Raw genomic sequence first — 18,531 nt, forward strand, 5'->3', positions numbered from 1 at the left:
CTCCCCTAATTTTAGACATAAAATACAGGGTCGCCGGAACATGTACCGTTAGTTTAAGACACCCATCACACTGACATCTGAACATATGTTTCCTTAGGTTTTTTTTGTCCTTTGAAATTCAAGCTTCCATTAGTAAAACCATCCAACTTTCTTTAAAACAATTTTCCTCCATATATTCAGTGTAAAAAGTAGTAGATTTCCCTTCTATGGCCCCCTTCCGGAGATTAAATCCATCTAAAAGAGGACAAGTACACAAGAACACAGTACTGGCAGGGACGGTTTGACAAGGGGCTAATATTAATGTGTAGACATGGGCGTTCATACAAGGTGACCGAGGAAATGGAAAATTGGCTACACTGATAAAAAAAAACTCAACTGAAACCTTGGTTAACAAGACCATGGTTCTATGGCGGGATATATCACGGGAAGTCAGCGTCACAACAAATCTAGATACCTGTAAAACCTGTAATTTCAAAGTTAATTAAATCAGGTGCTACATTTCAAGAGGGCTGAAATTTTAAACTATCCCTGATAAAGGCTCTTTATTTGGTATTTGATTCTTAATGTAAATGTGAAAAGTTTAATTAAAATATAATTAAGTTATTCCTTTTACTTTATTACATCCTGATCAGTATTACATTATTTCAGTTGTTCATTGTAATGATGAAGTAGAATTGTCCTTTACTCGACGAACAGATGTAATACACTGGAAAAAAAGAGCCATAAAACACAGATAGGGGGACTCAAGTGACAGGAAACACAAACCCTATTCACCAAACTGATTTAGAACAGGCCAATAAAGTCACTGTCCTTATCACATTCATGTCAAGGGTTTGAGTCTATATCCTAACAAGATGGTCGATAATCTGACCCCTGTCCAGTCTAGGGAGATACACGCTTTCATCTGGCTTCAAAATGTAGATTAAGTTGGAGGACCATATGTATTTTCCCTAGTGATGACTCTTCAATGACCAAGCATTGTCTCGTAAAAACCTGATAGGCTTTGTTATCTTCAACAGGTACTTCCCGTTATTCTACATTGTACATTGTCTTTTTCTCTTAACATTTTCTTTCTTCATTCCTTTATACCCACACATACTGTTTTCATTAAAAAAACATTTATGTATTATTCCAGGTGATAATTGAAGATTTAAATTTGAATCAAACTACGATCTGTTGATATAGACCAGGTGCCCAAAAACGCATTTTTATTTTTTTTAATTGGTGTTATAGTAACCCAAACTTAAATACCCAAGGACGTCTATATCCTAACGAGTGTACACCAAGGACGTCTATATCCTAACGAGTGTACACCAAGGACGTCTATATCCTAACGAGTGTACACCAAGGACGTCTATATCCTAACGAGTGTACACCAAGGACGTCTATATCCTAACGAGTGTACACCAAGGACGTCTATATCCTAACGAGTGTACACCAAGGACGTCTATATCCTAACGAGTGTACACCAAGGACGTCTATATCCTAACGAGTGTACACCAAGGACGTCTATATCCTAACGAGTGTACACCAAGGACGTCTATATCCTAACGAGTGTACACCAAGGACGTCTATATCCTAACGAGTGTACACCAAGGACGTCTATATCCTAACGAGTGTACACCAAGGACGTCTATATCCTAACGAGTGTACACCAAGGACGTCTATATCCTAACGAGTGTACACCAAGGACATCTATATCCGTTTCCTAACGAGTGTACACCAAGGACTCACAATCCTTCAATAAACATGATTACCATGTAGTGAAATTTATGTTTGCAATGATATATTGATCCACGTTAAACCTACTTACTATTTTAAACATTTATATGTATCAAACAGCATAAAAAAGGACATTATGAAAGAAATAGAAGCGGAAATGACAGCTATCAATCGATCGGTTCACACAAGTCTGTAAACGTTGGGTAGACAAATCGTCTGTGGTTGTTTATTTTAGTAGGCAGGCTTGTATTAAACGATCCTGGCACAAAATGCCCCAGCCTTAGGGGCGGCTGTCTACAGATCGAGGTTAAGGAGGGATCAGAATTAAAGTTTCTCACCTGGCTGCCAGCTAGTGTATTCTTATTACCTTGTTTATGTATGGGACATAACATGATAAAGCCACCTACATGTACCTATGGTATGTGTCATAACAGCAGGTGGATACAAAGTTGGGATCAAGTGGAAAGTACTTATTGATCTATGATTCCCAGGTTTTGCGTAACTTTTTCTCCAATGTGGTAGCAGGGTTTGTTGAACGTTCTTTTATTTCCCCAGAAAAATTACATGATATCGCTTAATAATTTACTTCAGTTTTTATATTCAAACAGATGATGATGCAGTATATTGTGAATTGAAACATCAGGTAGATAGCTAATAAATGATGTCCATAATGATAATTCTAAACCATAAAAGAAGACCAACAAAGGAAGATAACCCAGGTCAATATTTATTGGGCCAATCAGGCGGTTTATCAATCAGATTGTCTGGGATATACTAGACATAGTAATAACTTATCCTAATGTCCTCTCTTTTTGATCATCATTGTATTGTCCACTAATGGTCAGGTGGGACAACTAATGGTCAGTACAGGTTTGTAGTCTAGTGTGTAGGTCGTGTGTCCAGGGCGTATATGGCTGTAGGCGAGACTGTCCCAGGTATGAACATGACAGATAGATTGTTAAGCTTCAACTGTCCTCAGGCCTTGTTGTAAACCAGGGCTTCACAAGATTGATAGATGTTCACCATTTCTGCCCCAGATTCACGATCCAAACATGATCTACATCAAAGTTCTCTCCGATATGCTAGCAGCTATTTTCAGCAGTTCACAATAATTTTATAAAATGTTTCAGTTTCCTTTGCCTACTTTTGAATGTTTACAATTCCCACATTTATATTACATGTATTTCATCGAGCAGGGCTTGTGATATTTTCCACCTGTTTAATCATCGGATAAAAAACGGTTACCAGAGTGACACAATAAACAATGACAGTTTTCAAGCAATTAATATGAGTAATAAGGGCGGACCCTCTAACCAATCATTGATGATAAATCAATAACTTATGAGTGCATTGTTCTATCAACGTATTGGTCAATTTTACCTGTAATATCTATTCTTGGCCATTGGCATCATTCACTATTACATTGATCAGCTAGGAAACAAATAAAGCGGAGGCTGACAGCTGTTCTCTGGTCTTACCTGTCCTGTGTGGTTGGCCTGCGGTAGGACAGTTGTGTGGCTAAGCCAGGCTGGTAATTTATAACGACCAGGTATTGACGATAATGACAGCCAAACAAGCAAGATCAATAAGATCTTCATGTATCAACCTTGTCTGACTTTTAAATTTCCAACTTAAAAACTACAATTTTAGCAGTAAATTAAAAATTGGTAGCTACGTATACATCTCTTGTTTGACAGGAAGTGGCTACCCATGAATTATTGATCTTGGTCTTTGTATGTTTGACTATATTTTTTTAATTTGCAGTTTTTGTAACATGATAGTGTTGTAGTGCTGATCGTGATGATGGTGAGGAATCAGTAATTGTTACTGTAATGGAGAAGCTCGCCTCTTTGAATGTCATTTTGTCTAATGTCACCACGGGGATGGATTTCCTTGTGTTTCAGTGATGCCTTGTAAAGATTATAATATGTACAGCATTTCTTTAAGCTTTTGTCATATCCTTTACATTCAAAACATTATGCAACATAAGAATGGATCATTTGTACCTATGCTGATGAGTTACATTGCCAGGCAGTTGACAACATTGTGTTATTTACAAGCTGTTTTTGTAAGTAAATGGTAAAATTCCCATGGCAAACAGGAAAGCACTCTCCTGACATGGTGGTGTTGGTCCAATATTGGTGGTGTCACCGACCCTGACAGGGAAACAATGGACTGATGACAGAAACCTTACACACCTACAACAATGGCTGCCTGGAAATTAAACCCGAACCTACTACAGCAGAAAGACATCTACTTCACATTGAACTTGTTATATAAGTCTTTGCTGGTTGGCTGGGAGATTTTGACACATTTTGTATAGCTATCTTTCTTCCTGACCAGTTCCCCCTCAGGGGGTAACTTTAGTCTGTTATACAGAACTGGTGTGCCAACTAAAATCCCATCTATTACCTACTCAGGTGGAAAACCCAGATTTGCATACTACTATGACCTACCTGCCTATATTTTACCTGGGAGGAACTCTCAGGTGGGCATGTCTACATATAAGGTATACACCGGGACTCATTCTTACCTATCCCTGGTTTTATAACTACGTAGTATGTTGTGTTTCAGAAAACTTTCGTACAGATTTTGTCACTGTTGTGTTCTAATCATTACACACTTAAACTGTCCCTTACTGAATGGCTGACATATCTAACTACCTAAAGATCATGTCAAAGATAGAACACACCACACTAATATCAAACAAACAAAACAATGATAGCCTCATATATATTTATACATTCTTTCTTTTCATTGTACATAATTTCTTTGACTGCATAGTAAAAAACCTCATTGTGAACTTCACCTATCCTAGATACATTATTGTCATTCTTTCTTTACAAACAAACTTTACGGTTCCTGATCAATGTAGCAGTGACGTTACACCAATATGTGTATGTTGACAGCTGTAACACGATGTAGGAGTCACCATTTGTTGAAGTATCTCTCCCATTTTCAGAAGGAATATGCTGTATATACTGTATTGATTATGGTAATGTAGTCGCTAATGAGTTTGTGATTGTTGTGATATTACCAACAGCTGTTTTGGTGTCTGCTTATGATATCACTTTCTGCATAAGGACATCAGAACTGACATCACCAGAGCAAGATTCCAATGACTGATTGATATACATAAACATAGCTTCGAACCAAACATTTTAAGGATGTCAGTGTCACATATGTTGGGTCATGTTAAGCAAGAGCTTGTAAACTGACATGTATGACATGTATGACCGTCACCATGGTCCTAACCACAACTTGTCCTACTTTAAATGTGTCCAAATTAAAAAAAACATTAACCTGATTATACTTGAAAAATAAATCAATAAATTTACCAGTAAGTATATATATGAAAGACATGTCATGGGCAATATGAAATAATTTACTTCTCAAAAAACAACATGAACAAAAAACAGACAATTATCAGCTCATCTATGAATATTAAGCGTGTCGGCTACAAAGTAAACAATCCATGACACACATTGAGTTGTCTTTTGACTTGTGATTGATTTAGAGTACCTCTTTACTCATTATGTTAATTTAACAGGACGCTCAGGTGTTGAAATGTTCGAGCCTAATTTAAATCAATTTTCTTGTTTGGGCACACTTTATTCTTGACTGGCTTCAACAAGTCAGCAAACCTCAATACATAGCTTGATGTATGGGCATTTTAATTTTTCCAAAAAGTGTCACTAACAGTATGCTTAATAAACATTTGTTAGCGTCTCCAAAAGGATTTAACTCAGGTGGAAGAAATGATTGTTCCATGGAGCTGGTTTAGGTTTTTATCGTTTCGACTGACCAGATGGTTGTCTTGTTGTTGGACTCTGGAGGGTAAAAAGTGCTGACCGAGCGGTGAGGAGTAGCTAATGAATGTGTCATTGTTTGGGGGGGACACTGCTTTCAGGACACTCAATACCTGTGTTGGGTTCAGGTGTAAGATGATAGCGGTAACCCTCCACAAACTGGGACAATACAACAGTACCCTGACAATAGCACAGTCATGTCTGGTCACAAACAAGAGATTTGGACCAGGCATCAACAGGATTAACTGGGTGCATCTATAACTGCCAACTGAATCACTGGTCACAGCACTAGACCACCATCTCACAATAGCCCCATTCAGCACGCTCACACCATCTGCTGAAAGTTAACTTTTTCTCTACACCTCATTGGTCCAGCAGAGACTGGCCAGTGTCCACTTCAATCACAATGAATGTCTAAAATGAGTCGAGTCTTTCATTACGGACGGAATCATGAAAAAGTGTACAACAATAGTATAATGCACTGTCTAAACTCGGTGTTAAATCATGTTTTTACACCTGCCTGTTTGGCTTACCTGTCCTTTAGAAACGACCATAAGCCTTGGTCTCTATCAATAAAACCTAACACATACTGTTTGTCAATTCTTGTATGAGACTGCCATTATTCAATTCTACTCAACTATCCATGTTTTACTTAGGATTATGCTTCTTTGGTTTTAACCACTTAACAGACTTGTCCAGAGAAAAGCCGTGTCAACAGGTGGCTGTGTTTTGGCTGAACAAAACAAGATTTGTTTGTCGGTGGTCAAACAAATCACACTGACCAAGAGGTTGAGTACATAAACCGGTGCTGAACAAGCCTAACCTGAAGTTATCAGGAACCAGATATATAGGTTCAAACATACAACCTTATTTATAACTTTACATATCAAAACAGAAAAAATAATTGCTGTAATATTTATATTGAACACCTAATTGTTAAGTTATGAAGTTACATCATTAGGCAAAAGAACTTTTAAAACCTTAAATGTACATATGTTTGATATAAAAGATGTAGATATGAAATACAATTCAATTGGATTTACAATTTTTTGTAGTTAAACATTATTTTGTATGTACTAACTCAGGTTGATGATTTTTATACCCTGACAATGGAAAGACAGACAGGTCAAAGAAGTACACCAAATCTTCTGTTAGGGATATTAGACATGAGCAGATCAGCCGTAAAATCTCCGAGCGGCCATTACAGTCTGTCAGGTTAATTGCTCTTGCATGATGTCGGGAGTACAGAGTGTTTCGTGTGACCTGTGTCTGTGTGGCTAGAACATGTCCAGCTGATAACGGCTGTTGACAAAGGGCATGTGGTATAGATAACCAGGTGTCTGATTGGTCGTAAGGCTGATAAATTAGGACTTATAACTACTATTGACAGTACATGTTAGTCTGATAAATTAGGACTTATAGCTACTATTGACAGTACATGTTAGTCTGATAAATTAGGACTTTTAACTACTATTGATAAATAAACCTTAATAATCCTATAACAGGTACTTTTGCACTTTCAGATTTAAAAATGATGCGAGCTAGAAATGAAAGCTGTTCTAAATAGACAAGTGTACTTTGTAGAAATCGTATATACCGTATATCAAAATGGTTTAACTATATGCTTTAAAAACAATTGTGTTTTTTATTGTTCACAGGTGTTTCACTTTCAAAAAAGCAGTACAATAATAAAGTGGTAACACTAACAATTATTGGGATTTAGATTTACAATTACATGTGTCAGAGTTTATGTACACAATACAACATGCATCCCTGCAGATACATAATATGACAGATATCGTGAATCAATACAATATTTTATGTTATTCTGAGGGAGACTAATTAGTTTTTTGACATACTTTTAGTGTTATTATAGGGAGACTAATTAGTTTTTTGACATACTTTCAGCGTAATCCTATGGGAGGCTATAATTGACGTGGTGATCAGTTTGATATTAAGTGATTGACAAGTGTACTGTTTTGTATTTGGGTATCCTCCCTATGACAGCTAGGGGGAGTCTGGTGCCAGGAGATTGTCATCACTGTAAATATTTGATGTGCTTGTGATGCTGTAACAAACTTCACGCCTCAAGTAGGACGCCTGGAGTAGGACGCCTGGAAACACACCACCTACTCCAGGTAGGCTGCAGGTCCAGGTTTGTTCCATCATGGAGCTAGAAATCTGAATTATTCATATCATCTACCCAGGATTTCTTGTTTAATATGTAACAATACTGTCAATTCAGCAGCAATGGTAAATCTACCTGTACATTGTATTCTAGGTAAATGTATCAGGTAGCAACACAATCTTTGATTACAAATTGAAGTTGTCTGTGATACAAAGACTTCATTCTGATTGGAAATTAGCAATTTTCATATTTTCATACTAATAATAATTGTTTGCCTAAACCCAACTAACCCAGATAAAAAAAAAATCTTGAATATCTTTTACTGAATTTTTTGAATTTCGTTTCATGGTTTTCAAATTGCTGAAATTTAGTGAGCCTTGCACTACTATGTTGTAAAGTATCTGCTGGAACATATACAATAACAAACTTTTGAAGGATTTAATAAAACCAGTGAAAAAGAGGCATTTGAAAAGTGATTTAACCTAAAATGCCCGATCTATATGGGGTTAAGGTAAACACAAATTTTATTGAAATCGGCCTTAACTTTGGAAACCTGTGTTTTTCAATATTAATTCAAGGGTTCTTCTGCCAATTAAAAATCAATATAAAAATTGTTGACTTACCTGGACAGCACTATTAAGGAAGCAGTTGTTCTCTCCGGGTGCGTTGCGGAGACCTTTGGCAGATAAGGCTGTTGATGATGTGTTTTGATTGCCACGGTTATCCCATGTGTCAAACCAATGCTGGGGAGGGGCATGTCCACCATGGGGGAAGGATGGCCCGGAGTCATCCATTGTTTGATGTTTATTTATATGTCTTGTATAGGGTTACATAGTCTCTGCTCACTGCTGTCCACTGGAAAAATGAAGAAATAAAACAATATTATAAATATGTGTCTTGATTTGTGTATTCTCCGAGCTTGTTCTTAAATTTTAGAATATCATATTTACCAGTTTCTTCAACAAAACAAAAATTCTCCATACAGTCATACTAATAATTTGTGATTTTTACCTATGTATTTTAGCCATAACTACAGCGATATATTACACTTGTGTAAACCAGTGCCAATTTAATCTAAAGATTTTCCAGTTCTGGAAGTACAACTATCTTGTCATTATTTGGAGTTTTTCCATTTTTCGACCTTTTTGTTGGCTCTCTTCCAGTTGTTGTTATTGAGCTATACCATTGATATCAGGGTTTCTTATATTGGGTCTTACCGGTTTAGATAGTTAGTGGGTGTACGACAATCAAAATACTGGTTCATGATTAAACCATTTACCTAGAATCCTTATGTAATGCCTAAATCTTGTTTGGTGTAAGCAACACAAGCTTTTCATCAAAACGACACCAGGAAGGAAGGCCATGTTTTCTTTTAATTTTCTTGTAAAAATATTGACATGTCATACATGACTGGTTGTTTACACTTTAAACAAATTTTGTAGATGTTTACATCTATACATCTTGAAAGTCATTGATGTTTACAAACCAGCCAAAGACAAACCTTTGACATAAGTATACTAGTAAGATTTGCCATGTGTGAAAATCAAACTTAGAACAGGCGTTCATTTCAGACTATAAACATATAGAGACCGACATTCATAAGAAGAACATTTTTGTGGTCATTTGTCACATAAGGTCCCTTTTACTGACCAACCATTCAAACTTGACCATTCAAACCAACATACTGTATACTATGACTGACCATTCAGGCGTATGTTATTGATGTCAGATATTGATCTGTTGATTGGTATTGTAAGCCTTTGTATGATCATGTACCTGTCAGACGGCTCAATGATCTACCTGTATAGAAACAGTTTCATTATATAGATGTATTACCTAACTATCCGTAATTACCTTTTACCATTAAAGAGCTAACGTACAAGGTCTAGCTAGCCTCTCTGCTAGAGTTTAAACTGACATGATGAAGTCATTTGTCCCCTTCAGTCTAGAACATTGACCACTGAATTATGAACCACCCAAGGTGAGGAAGAAACTAGGTCAACAACTTATTTATATTATGGTAAAAAATCCAGAGTATACAGATTTTTTTGAAGATATACATTACCAAGTCATTGTGATCATAACATTTTCTTTCGAACAAAAAAGAGTTGGCCATAGAGAATCAACATTAGGCCCTCCCTGGTAAAAGGTCTGCCTTGGTTTTTTTACGCTTGTTTTATTCCTTGTTATTCCCAGGAGTGTCCTAAACCTTACCTGAAGCCCTATCCCTGTATTGATTCATTACCATGGCAGCACGTTTTACAGGTAACGATAACAAAGAAATAGCGTTTTATCAAATGTGCAGATTTAGGAAAAGTATTCTCTTACGGTGCTGCTGCCATGCATACAGACTAAATATAGTACATGTACAGTGCTGCCACCTTTAGGTAACATACTGACTTAAATAGTACAACGTTGCCACCTTCAGGTAACATACTGACTTAACAAAGTACAGTGCTGCCACCTTGTTCAGGTAACATAAGTTACATGTCAATGATGCCTAAATGATGGATAAAAGGCTGTGTATACTTTACCTGGGATCTAAATGGCATTTATGACTTAATGATCAGGTATAAACGTCTGCATTTACATGATACCGACATAAAGCTTACAGATACAACAGTCGACCTGGAGAGTGACACTACTCCACTCCCCTCGTCTCTCTGTCTTCACGCACCATTACCTCCCCTGATGTAACCCGAGTTTGTGTACAATATCAGCTGAGGTGAAAGGTCGATGTGATACTGATGTAACCCTTCCCTCTGTCAAACCCTGGTCATGTAACCTCATCCACAGGTATAATCAATCACCTCCCCTTAAACCTGATTAATTCATTCTCTGTCACTTTTTATTACCAATTATAATATATTTTTCCATTTGAAGGTGAGAGATCTTCTTATAGGTGACTAATTGTGGAAAGGTAATCCAAGGTGTGTGGTTACCAATCACAGTGGCGGATCCAGAGGGTTTTTGGCCTTCAAGAAACCCACTCCCCATCCCTTGAGAACTTTCTTTAAAAATCATGTATTTTCACCATTTTGCTCAGTTTTCCCGCCATTGAATCAGGAACTCGTTTTAAACACCTTTTTAATAGTCACCATATTTATAAACAATTCAAAGAAACTGTTTAAACTATTTGAATCATAACTATAAATGTGAATTTTCCAGAAATAAGTGTGTGACTGAATGATTTATATGAGTTTAAACAAGTTTGTCTTCACCTATTTGTGAATTGATACCTTAATCACCACAGTCACATTGATGTCCAATAAATAATGAAATCTAATGCAAGTCTCATTTACATCCCCAATGGTCCCAATACCTGACGGGGCCACGATAAGGGTAAGGGGTTGTAATTACTGGGTGTTACCAGGTGTACGGTCAAGTTTGAAGTTCCTGGATCTTTCCACTGGTCCATGGTAACAAATGGCATTGCTATCAGCATGCTGTTATCAGGAATAACAAACTTTATCAAATTATTGACAAACTGATTAGCACTGTTCTCTATGCAAGCTAGGAGGTGTAAGGTCTGCGACTAGCAACCCTGCTATTTCCTTAGGGTCTGTTAACTCTACATCCCAGAATGTCCTGAGCCTGTCTCACGTCCAGGTATCTGATAAGCTTGGCTAGAGGAGGGGTCAAGTATCTACAGGGCCAGTTGTAGATGGGTAGACAGGTAGATAACACAGGTAAATAACACAGGTAGGTAGCTGGTATACGGAACAGTAGGATACCTACACACAGCAGGTAATCACCCGTTAATTTATAATGGTGAAGCTTGTCAAGGATACTGGAAGCTTGACATATTTATAATATGTAAACAATTCATTTTGACATTACAAACTTTAAGGAAATATAGTTTTGTAAATATGATTACCATCAGGCTACTGGTAGTACACAGATGTTTGTAGTCTAGCTATAGAAAGTGACCCTATCTCATCATTTCTCGTTACACCCGAATTCATCAGGTCACCCATTTTTTTATATCAATATATAGAAGTAATCCGGTTTCTGCTATCATAGACAGTATATACTGTTTCCAGTGTAGATTTCATGCGTACAGAACCTAAACTGTGTCAGAGGTTGACATTTGTTTGACATGCTGCAGTATAAATATATCAATCTCTCCTGACATTGCATGAGATGTCATCATGTTGCTAGGCTAGCCTTTTATTGGGACTTGTCTGACTTCCCCTACCTCATGCACACAGGCAATAATATTAGGTTTTAGTCAGGCAGAAAATCACTTAGTATGACACTTAATTGTTAAATATTGAAATAATTGTCATAATGGAACTATGTGTGGATAAAAATGTGTTGATAATTTCACAGTAATTGAATGATTGATATGATGTGATCACACAATATCACACAGCATCTATTTTAACGGTGGGCGCCATAGCATGCTGTACACCCATCTGTATAGTAAACGAGGGGAATTAACAGAAGGTGTATTGTTATCTACAGGTAAATTAGGCCAGAGTTTACCTGCTGCGTCCTACAAACAACATTTACTGATAATTGATTTGTGTAGTTCTCTTTCTGTGGACGTGATATGTACGATATGTATTTTGTAGATAGGATGAGCTGACGATATGTACGATATGTATTTTGTAGATAGGATGAGCTGACGATCAGCTCTTGTTAGGGTGAACAGGTACATGTGTAGTATTACTCTACGAGAGGGGCGTGCTCCTACAACCTGACTCATTTCCTACTTTCCACACAGGAACACACATGTATGGCTTTATTCTCCCTCCAGGTAAAAGCCACCTTTGTTGTGGTGTTCAGGTAAAAAGTAACTTGATAGCAATCTGTCTGGGACTTTTTGCATTTTTCCAGCCAAATTTATTGAAGACGACTTTTTTGCAATAAACTAAATCTATCTCTTTTGTGATCTTTGCATTTCTTTTAGTTACTTAATAAAAAAGTGTCATTTATTTGTTTTTTAAAAAGTCTTTTAACACAATTGTTTCTTAGATAGAAAAGAAAAAAAGCATTTCCAGAAATAAACGAGATAAGTTATACAATATCTTATCTTGAACAACTATACTTGCCTATCCTTAGGTTAAATGTGTATGCTTTATGTTGTAACAGATAATGTTCTGACCTAAATAGTCAATGTTACTCAGAATTGTAAAAGATGAACAATAGACTTTTGACAGCAATTTATACAAAACAGGACTGTCTTTATCTAAACTATGTAGAGTGTTTAACCTAAAAAAGTGACATTTGACCTGTGGATAACACTAATGCTGTTTTGTATCCTAACTATAATTTGTCACTCCTTCCAAAGCCTTACAGTATCTAACGCTTACCTCATTAATTCAATATAGTTGGAAAACAATTTATAAGGTTGTGACGACAAAATGCTAATGAATGCTAAATATGCAACAGGTCAAGCTGATTATATACTAGCACAGGATAGGATGAAACGTTACGCATGCCACCCAAAGTCAAAACAATTTGCAACTAGCTATATAGCTTAGTATATGCTGGATAATTTGAAGAAACTAGTCATTTAAGGTCCAGTAATGGAAACTGAATGGAAATTGTCTATAAATGTACATATAAAACATAGCAATATGAACACTTGCAGATAGTGTTTCCAGTAATGGTTGAAAATGATGTATACACTTATTGTATACGCCCATATTAACCTCATTCTACATAATAGTAAAAATATTGTCTTTTGACAAAAAAAAGCACATAAAATTGCATTTCATTTACATTTCACATGGGAAGAAATTATCATACAGCTTAACTTGATTTGCCTGTTGAATAACAAATGGGCAGCAAACCTGAGCCTGAAGGTACCATGCTGTTTTCACTAAGTACCTGTCAGACAGAACTTGACCACACATAATGAAGGTGACCACAATGAGTCATGGCAGGAATAGGGTAAGTTTACAGGTAAGTACCTGGTAATGACCACAGCAAGTGTCCACTAATCATCTTTTACAATCTCGACAGGTAAGTACATAATGTTGATATCCAGGTTATATTTAGTTGTGTTTATTGTGATCAAATAATTACCGTTTAGATCTGAATTAGTATACCAATGTTAAAATTAAAGATCATTAAACTGTCTAATGGCCATCAAGATATGATCAGAGAAGGTCATCATTTTCATTGGTAATTTTCCCTCTAACTGTAGCCATAGTTTCACTATCACAAGGCACTGTCTCTTACATGCATGTTAATTTATGCAAGTTATAAGCCAGAAAAATAATCTCATTGATTTATTAGGAAACTTACATAAAGGCCTATTGTCAACAGATACAAAGGACATTTGACACAATCGTATATAACTAATCAATAAGCCATTAGGGATTAAAATCTTAAGAATACTGATGGTTCATTTTTCAGGTAGTTGTATAGAGAAATCGTGCATATTGTTCTAAGCATGGTGTATAGGTAACAGATGGTGGCAGCACATGTACGAGTAGAATAGTGTACAAACTGGGACACCTTGTTATTGTACTGGTCAAACTGATTGGGATCAATAGACAGATAGCATTACTTACAGACAGCTACACCTCTAAACAAAAACACATCAGCTACATTACTTCTAGCTTATCACATGGGCGCCATCTATACAAAACACATTTGGGACGCACCGTCCCCAATAACATGTTGCTTCTGTACATGATTTAAAACAAAGGGAATCCATTTAAAGGTATTTTTGTCCTCCAGGAAGGATAGTAGTACAAAAATATAAGGATCAAATAAACAATGACATGTCCGTCAATAATGTTTGGACGAAAGCAGGTGGATCCTAAATAACATTCTGTAACAGAAGGATATATTACCTACTGTCTGCACTTTCACCAATTGAACATTAAAAAAAAAAAACTTCGAAAACATTCAATACCCATTTGTATTGGGATGTCACCTCTTATTGGCCGACCAACGAAATCCAGGGTAAAGGGATTGCACGGTTGATTGACCAACACTACTACGGTTTGGCATGCTTCCAACTGGTTCATTTGACATCAAAACACCTAGGACAGGTAGGGATAATATAAATGGCGGCCGGTGACCTCATAACACTCTATACTACAGCACACTGAATAAATGTTTTCAATTTGGTTTAAAGCTTACCAGTAAACCCTGCCATGATAATAGATTTGTACATGGTTATAATATCCTGGCAGAATATCCCTATCAAAACTGCTTGTCTAAATGATTAATAATGTCCCCGCAGGATTTTACACAAAGATAGCGGTGTACATGTGTAAGCCTAAGACCCCAGTAACAAACGGAACCTTATCTGTGAAACTTGAGTACTTCTGTGATGTCACCTCTACCTGTTACATTTTTATAAATAACTGTTTTGATACCACACAATGTAAGTGACATCTTATTTTTACTTCCTACCGAAAAACCTCAAAGTTTTCATGGTACAGTACTTCCTTCTTCCCAGACCTTAATAAAGGCTTTTAACATGTTTCTTAGAAATATAATTTTCATTTTCTTAAGTTTTTTTTTAATTAACTCCTATGAGAGGTATGTTTATCATATTTTAAAAGTAAAATGATTAGACATTTTTGCAGTCAACTATGTAGTACATGTCTATTACTTTCGCCCAATAATGTGTTCTACACTGACAACTAGCTATATGCATAGTAAAGCAACTAAGCTACCTATAAGCTTGTTATTCATTGATTTTGATGGATACGTCTGTTATTACGGCCTTTCAGTAGACGAGTACAGATAGGAAAAGGAAACAGAAAGGATAAAAGCATGTAGAGAAGAGGAGAGGGTAGAGTTGGAGGAGATAGAAGTTGTCTGTCCTATAGACCTTCACGGGGGATTGTATAATTTTGCGTGACGACTCCTTGGCCGAAAAATGGTAACCTAGTGTTGATCTATAGCACATGTTGGGTGTGGAGGGATGACACCCCAAGGAAGACATTGAAAACTTCAAAAAGGTATTCGCCTTTATAAGCTAGAGTCTGGACAAAGTGTGACACTTTAAAAAGAGTAAACAAAGGGCCAAAACTCTGTATAATGGAGCAGCAGACCCACATTGATATCTTTCTCCATCATTCCTAGAGGTACTCACATGCAAAGTTTACATTGACAACTGTAGGTCAAAGTAACAGACTATATACAATGTAGCTGGAAGACATGGTACCAATACAAAGATAATTTTTTTCCATAATGACCTTAACTAGAGAATTGTTAACATTATTACCTGATACAAGATTCTGTTCATATCTTCTTATCTAAGCTTAAAATAAATAACACTATCCAAAATAAACATGCCTATTAAACAGATGCCATCATAAGGCAGTTTGTTTTTGGAAGAATTATCATAAATAATAGATTGATGATTTTATGATATACAACCAGACAAGCTAATGTCAGACTATCATCTTATGTCAACACCTGTGTCACTCAGGCTATTGCTTGGAGCATCATCTACCTGACTGGACACACCAGGTACACCAAACTTCTATTGTTCTGCATACCACATGGGATACCATGTCAGCTTTTTTCATGTTTACCTGACATGACAGGTAGCACCTCACCTGGTGTAACTCATTATTGCCACATTATGGCTGGCATCTAACTTTTACACCTGGTAAAATTCCAGTAACTGATACACAGACATCTCCACCCACAATATAAACAAGTGTTGTACATGTAATAGTTATTATACACTGTATAGATCTCTATTATACTCTTCATTACCATAGTTAAATTTCTTAGTGAACCAGTTTTATCCTGATAATTATAGAAGTACAAGCAGGAGTGAATGATTTTTTTTTTTACAAAACTGAAGATGGAAAACTGATTCTTACTTATACAGATTTACACTGTATATTGAAATTAACTTTACAATAGATAAAATTAAATATCTTCATAATTTCAAGTGAACAGAAAAAAATGATATTTCTTTATTTTTGATGCTTCAAAACAATTTTCTATGAATTATAAATCCATGCAGTATGAATTTTGACAATTTAACTAGCTATGTGATAGAATGTAAGAACAATAATTATACTATATATGTAAATGAACCCTCTAAACTACCTATTTGACCCCTGTATTATCCTAAATGATATCCAATCTTTACATGTCAACAATAATGCAATAGCTTACCTGTTAAAGGATAGAATATTTCACTAAATCTCATTAGAGGGTTCCACACACAACATCTATGTAATTCTGTCATTACTTTGGACTCTTTTAAGGTACTTTTTGTGAGCCATAGAATTGTGCTAAAAACTTTTCCCATTAACATGTTGGTTTAGACTGATAAATTCCCTTGAACATCTGTCGATTACATTACGTAATCCAAATTAAATTAGAAGAACAATTGTTACCTTATATTAACTGTTTTGAAAGGGATAATCCTAAGGGAATGTAGAGAGAAATCGCAACAAAAGCAAACACCTTTCGATGTCGGCATCGGGAAGGGATCAAAGGACACAAAGGTAGATATTACGAAGGACAGTTGTGACCTGGGGCGGTGTCTTTTATAGTTTACAGCACCGAAATCATGTTTATAGGTAATTAATGCAATTACATCTAGATCAATATTTTGATAATGTCGCGTTTCAAACAGGAAATCAGGTAACAGGATGTCATAGGCGTAGCACAGGTCAAGAAACGAACTAAAAGTTACAACCAAACATATTGAGATAATATTTTATGTTTACCAAAACATACATACAATTAAAGTGATAAAGTTCGTGTAGTGTGATGAATTAATTCATAAGTACACGTACCTTATCTTAAATATTAACTTTTCAATATAATTGCATAGACATCAGGCGAAAACATTAAATCACAGAAATAAGAAACGGACTATACTACGGCTTTCCGGAGCGACCTTACCTGTCTGAATAAAATCACGAATTCAACGATAAATATCATACTTTAGGGATTTGTAAATTTAGTTCTGTATTTGTTTGATAATAAGTGTTGGTATCGAATGTATGGTTATCCGAAAAAAGAGAAACACCCGAATTTACCTGAACGAACCTGGGTGATTCACCTGGTGGACTCGGTGATCAATTTTGGTTACCTGGCGTATATGATGCCGCGGCATTTCTGACGTACACACTCACACACACATCTAAACTAAATAATAAAGTTGTGATACTCACCAAAACTTCCTATATCCCAAGAAAACAGAATGTTAACACTTTCACAAATGTTTCACACAAAATCCGTGCATAAAACAGATAAAATCCGTAGAGTATACACTACACGAGTTTAGCGGTACTTCCAAGTCGCCATAATTTCTGCATGTCAATAACAGGCGTAGTGATAACACCTGTGACACGACTCATTCATTTGCATGATAATGAAAGTAGTCCCTCTAGTCGGTGATGTGTCACTACTCACCCACACCGTACTATAAAGAAATAGTTCGGTATTAAATCTACGATTTACATTATTAGAAATCCTGTCCTATTGTTATTTTGTCGCAGTATAGTTTTACCAAACTCTAATTGTCAATGCTCTGCAACCATATATTTATATGCAATCACAGGTAAAACAAAATGGTATATCAATGGCGGCGTTTTCACCTGTGTTTCATGTGAATCGTACGGATCAGCTGGATTACTATGCATTATGCTATAAAGAGCACCCGCCTGTACTGTCTAATACAGATCTACTTACTCCCACTCCTCACCCGCATTATCTGGATTACATTTATCTGTTACAAAATCACAAAAAGATAAAGTTCTTATACTCAAGAAATGTACACGTCATATTGTTTTATTCGTCATTCTACTTTTAATATATCAGAAAAGTACTCAAAACATGACGATGATTAACAAACTGTCTTTTGTTTATACAAATGCTTGTACATTACATATGAATTTTGAATATTTAATTATGTATATTTGT

The 18,531-nt window shown here is 36.1% G+C and overlaps 1 protein-coding gene across 3 annotated transcripts in view; it reads right to left on the reverse strand.

Annotated features, from left to right (window-relative positions):
• LOC110448534 (serine/arginine repetitive matrix protein 2-like) overlaps positions 1-17,956 on the reverse strand; it is a 38,587-nt gene extending 20,631 nt beyond the window's left edge. For all 3 annotated transcript variants that reach the window (XM_021494818.1, XM_021494817.1, XM_021494819.1), the window contains exons 1-2: positions 17,781-17,956; positions 8,283-8,514 (exon numbers count right to left, since the gene is read on the reverse strand). In XM_021494818.1, the coding sequence (XP_021350493.1) occupies positions 8,283-8,453 (171 nt within the window). In that variant the 5' untranslated portion in view covers positions 8,454-8,514; positions 17,781-17,956. The remainder of the gene's footprint in view (positions 1-8,282; positions 8,515-17,780) is intronic.
• Positions 17,957-18,531: the final 575 nt, after the last annotated feature.

This window comes from Mizuhopecten yessoensis, unplaced genomic scaffold (genome assembly GCF_002113885.1).
Source record: "Mizuhopecten yessoensis strain PY_sf001 unplaced genomic scaffold, ASM211388v2 scaffold4119, whole genome shotgun sequence".
NCBI lineage: Eukaryota > Metazoa > Mollusca > Bivalvia > Pectinida > Pectinidae > Mizuhopecten > Mizuhopecten yessoensis.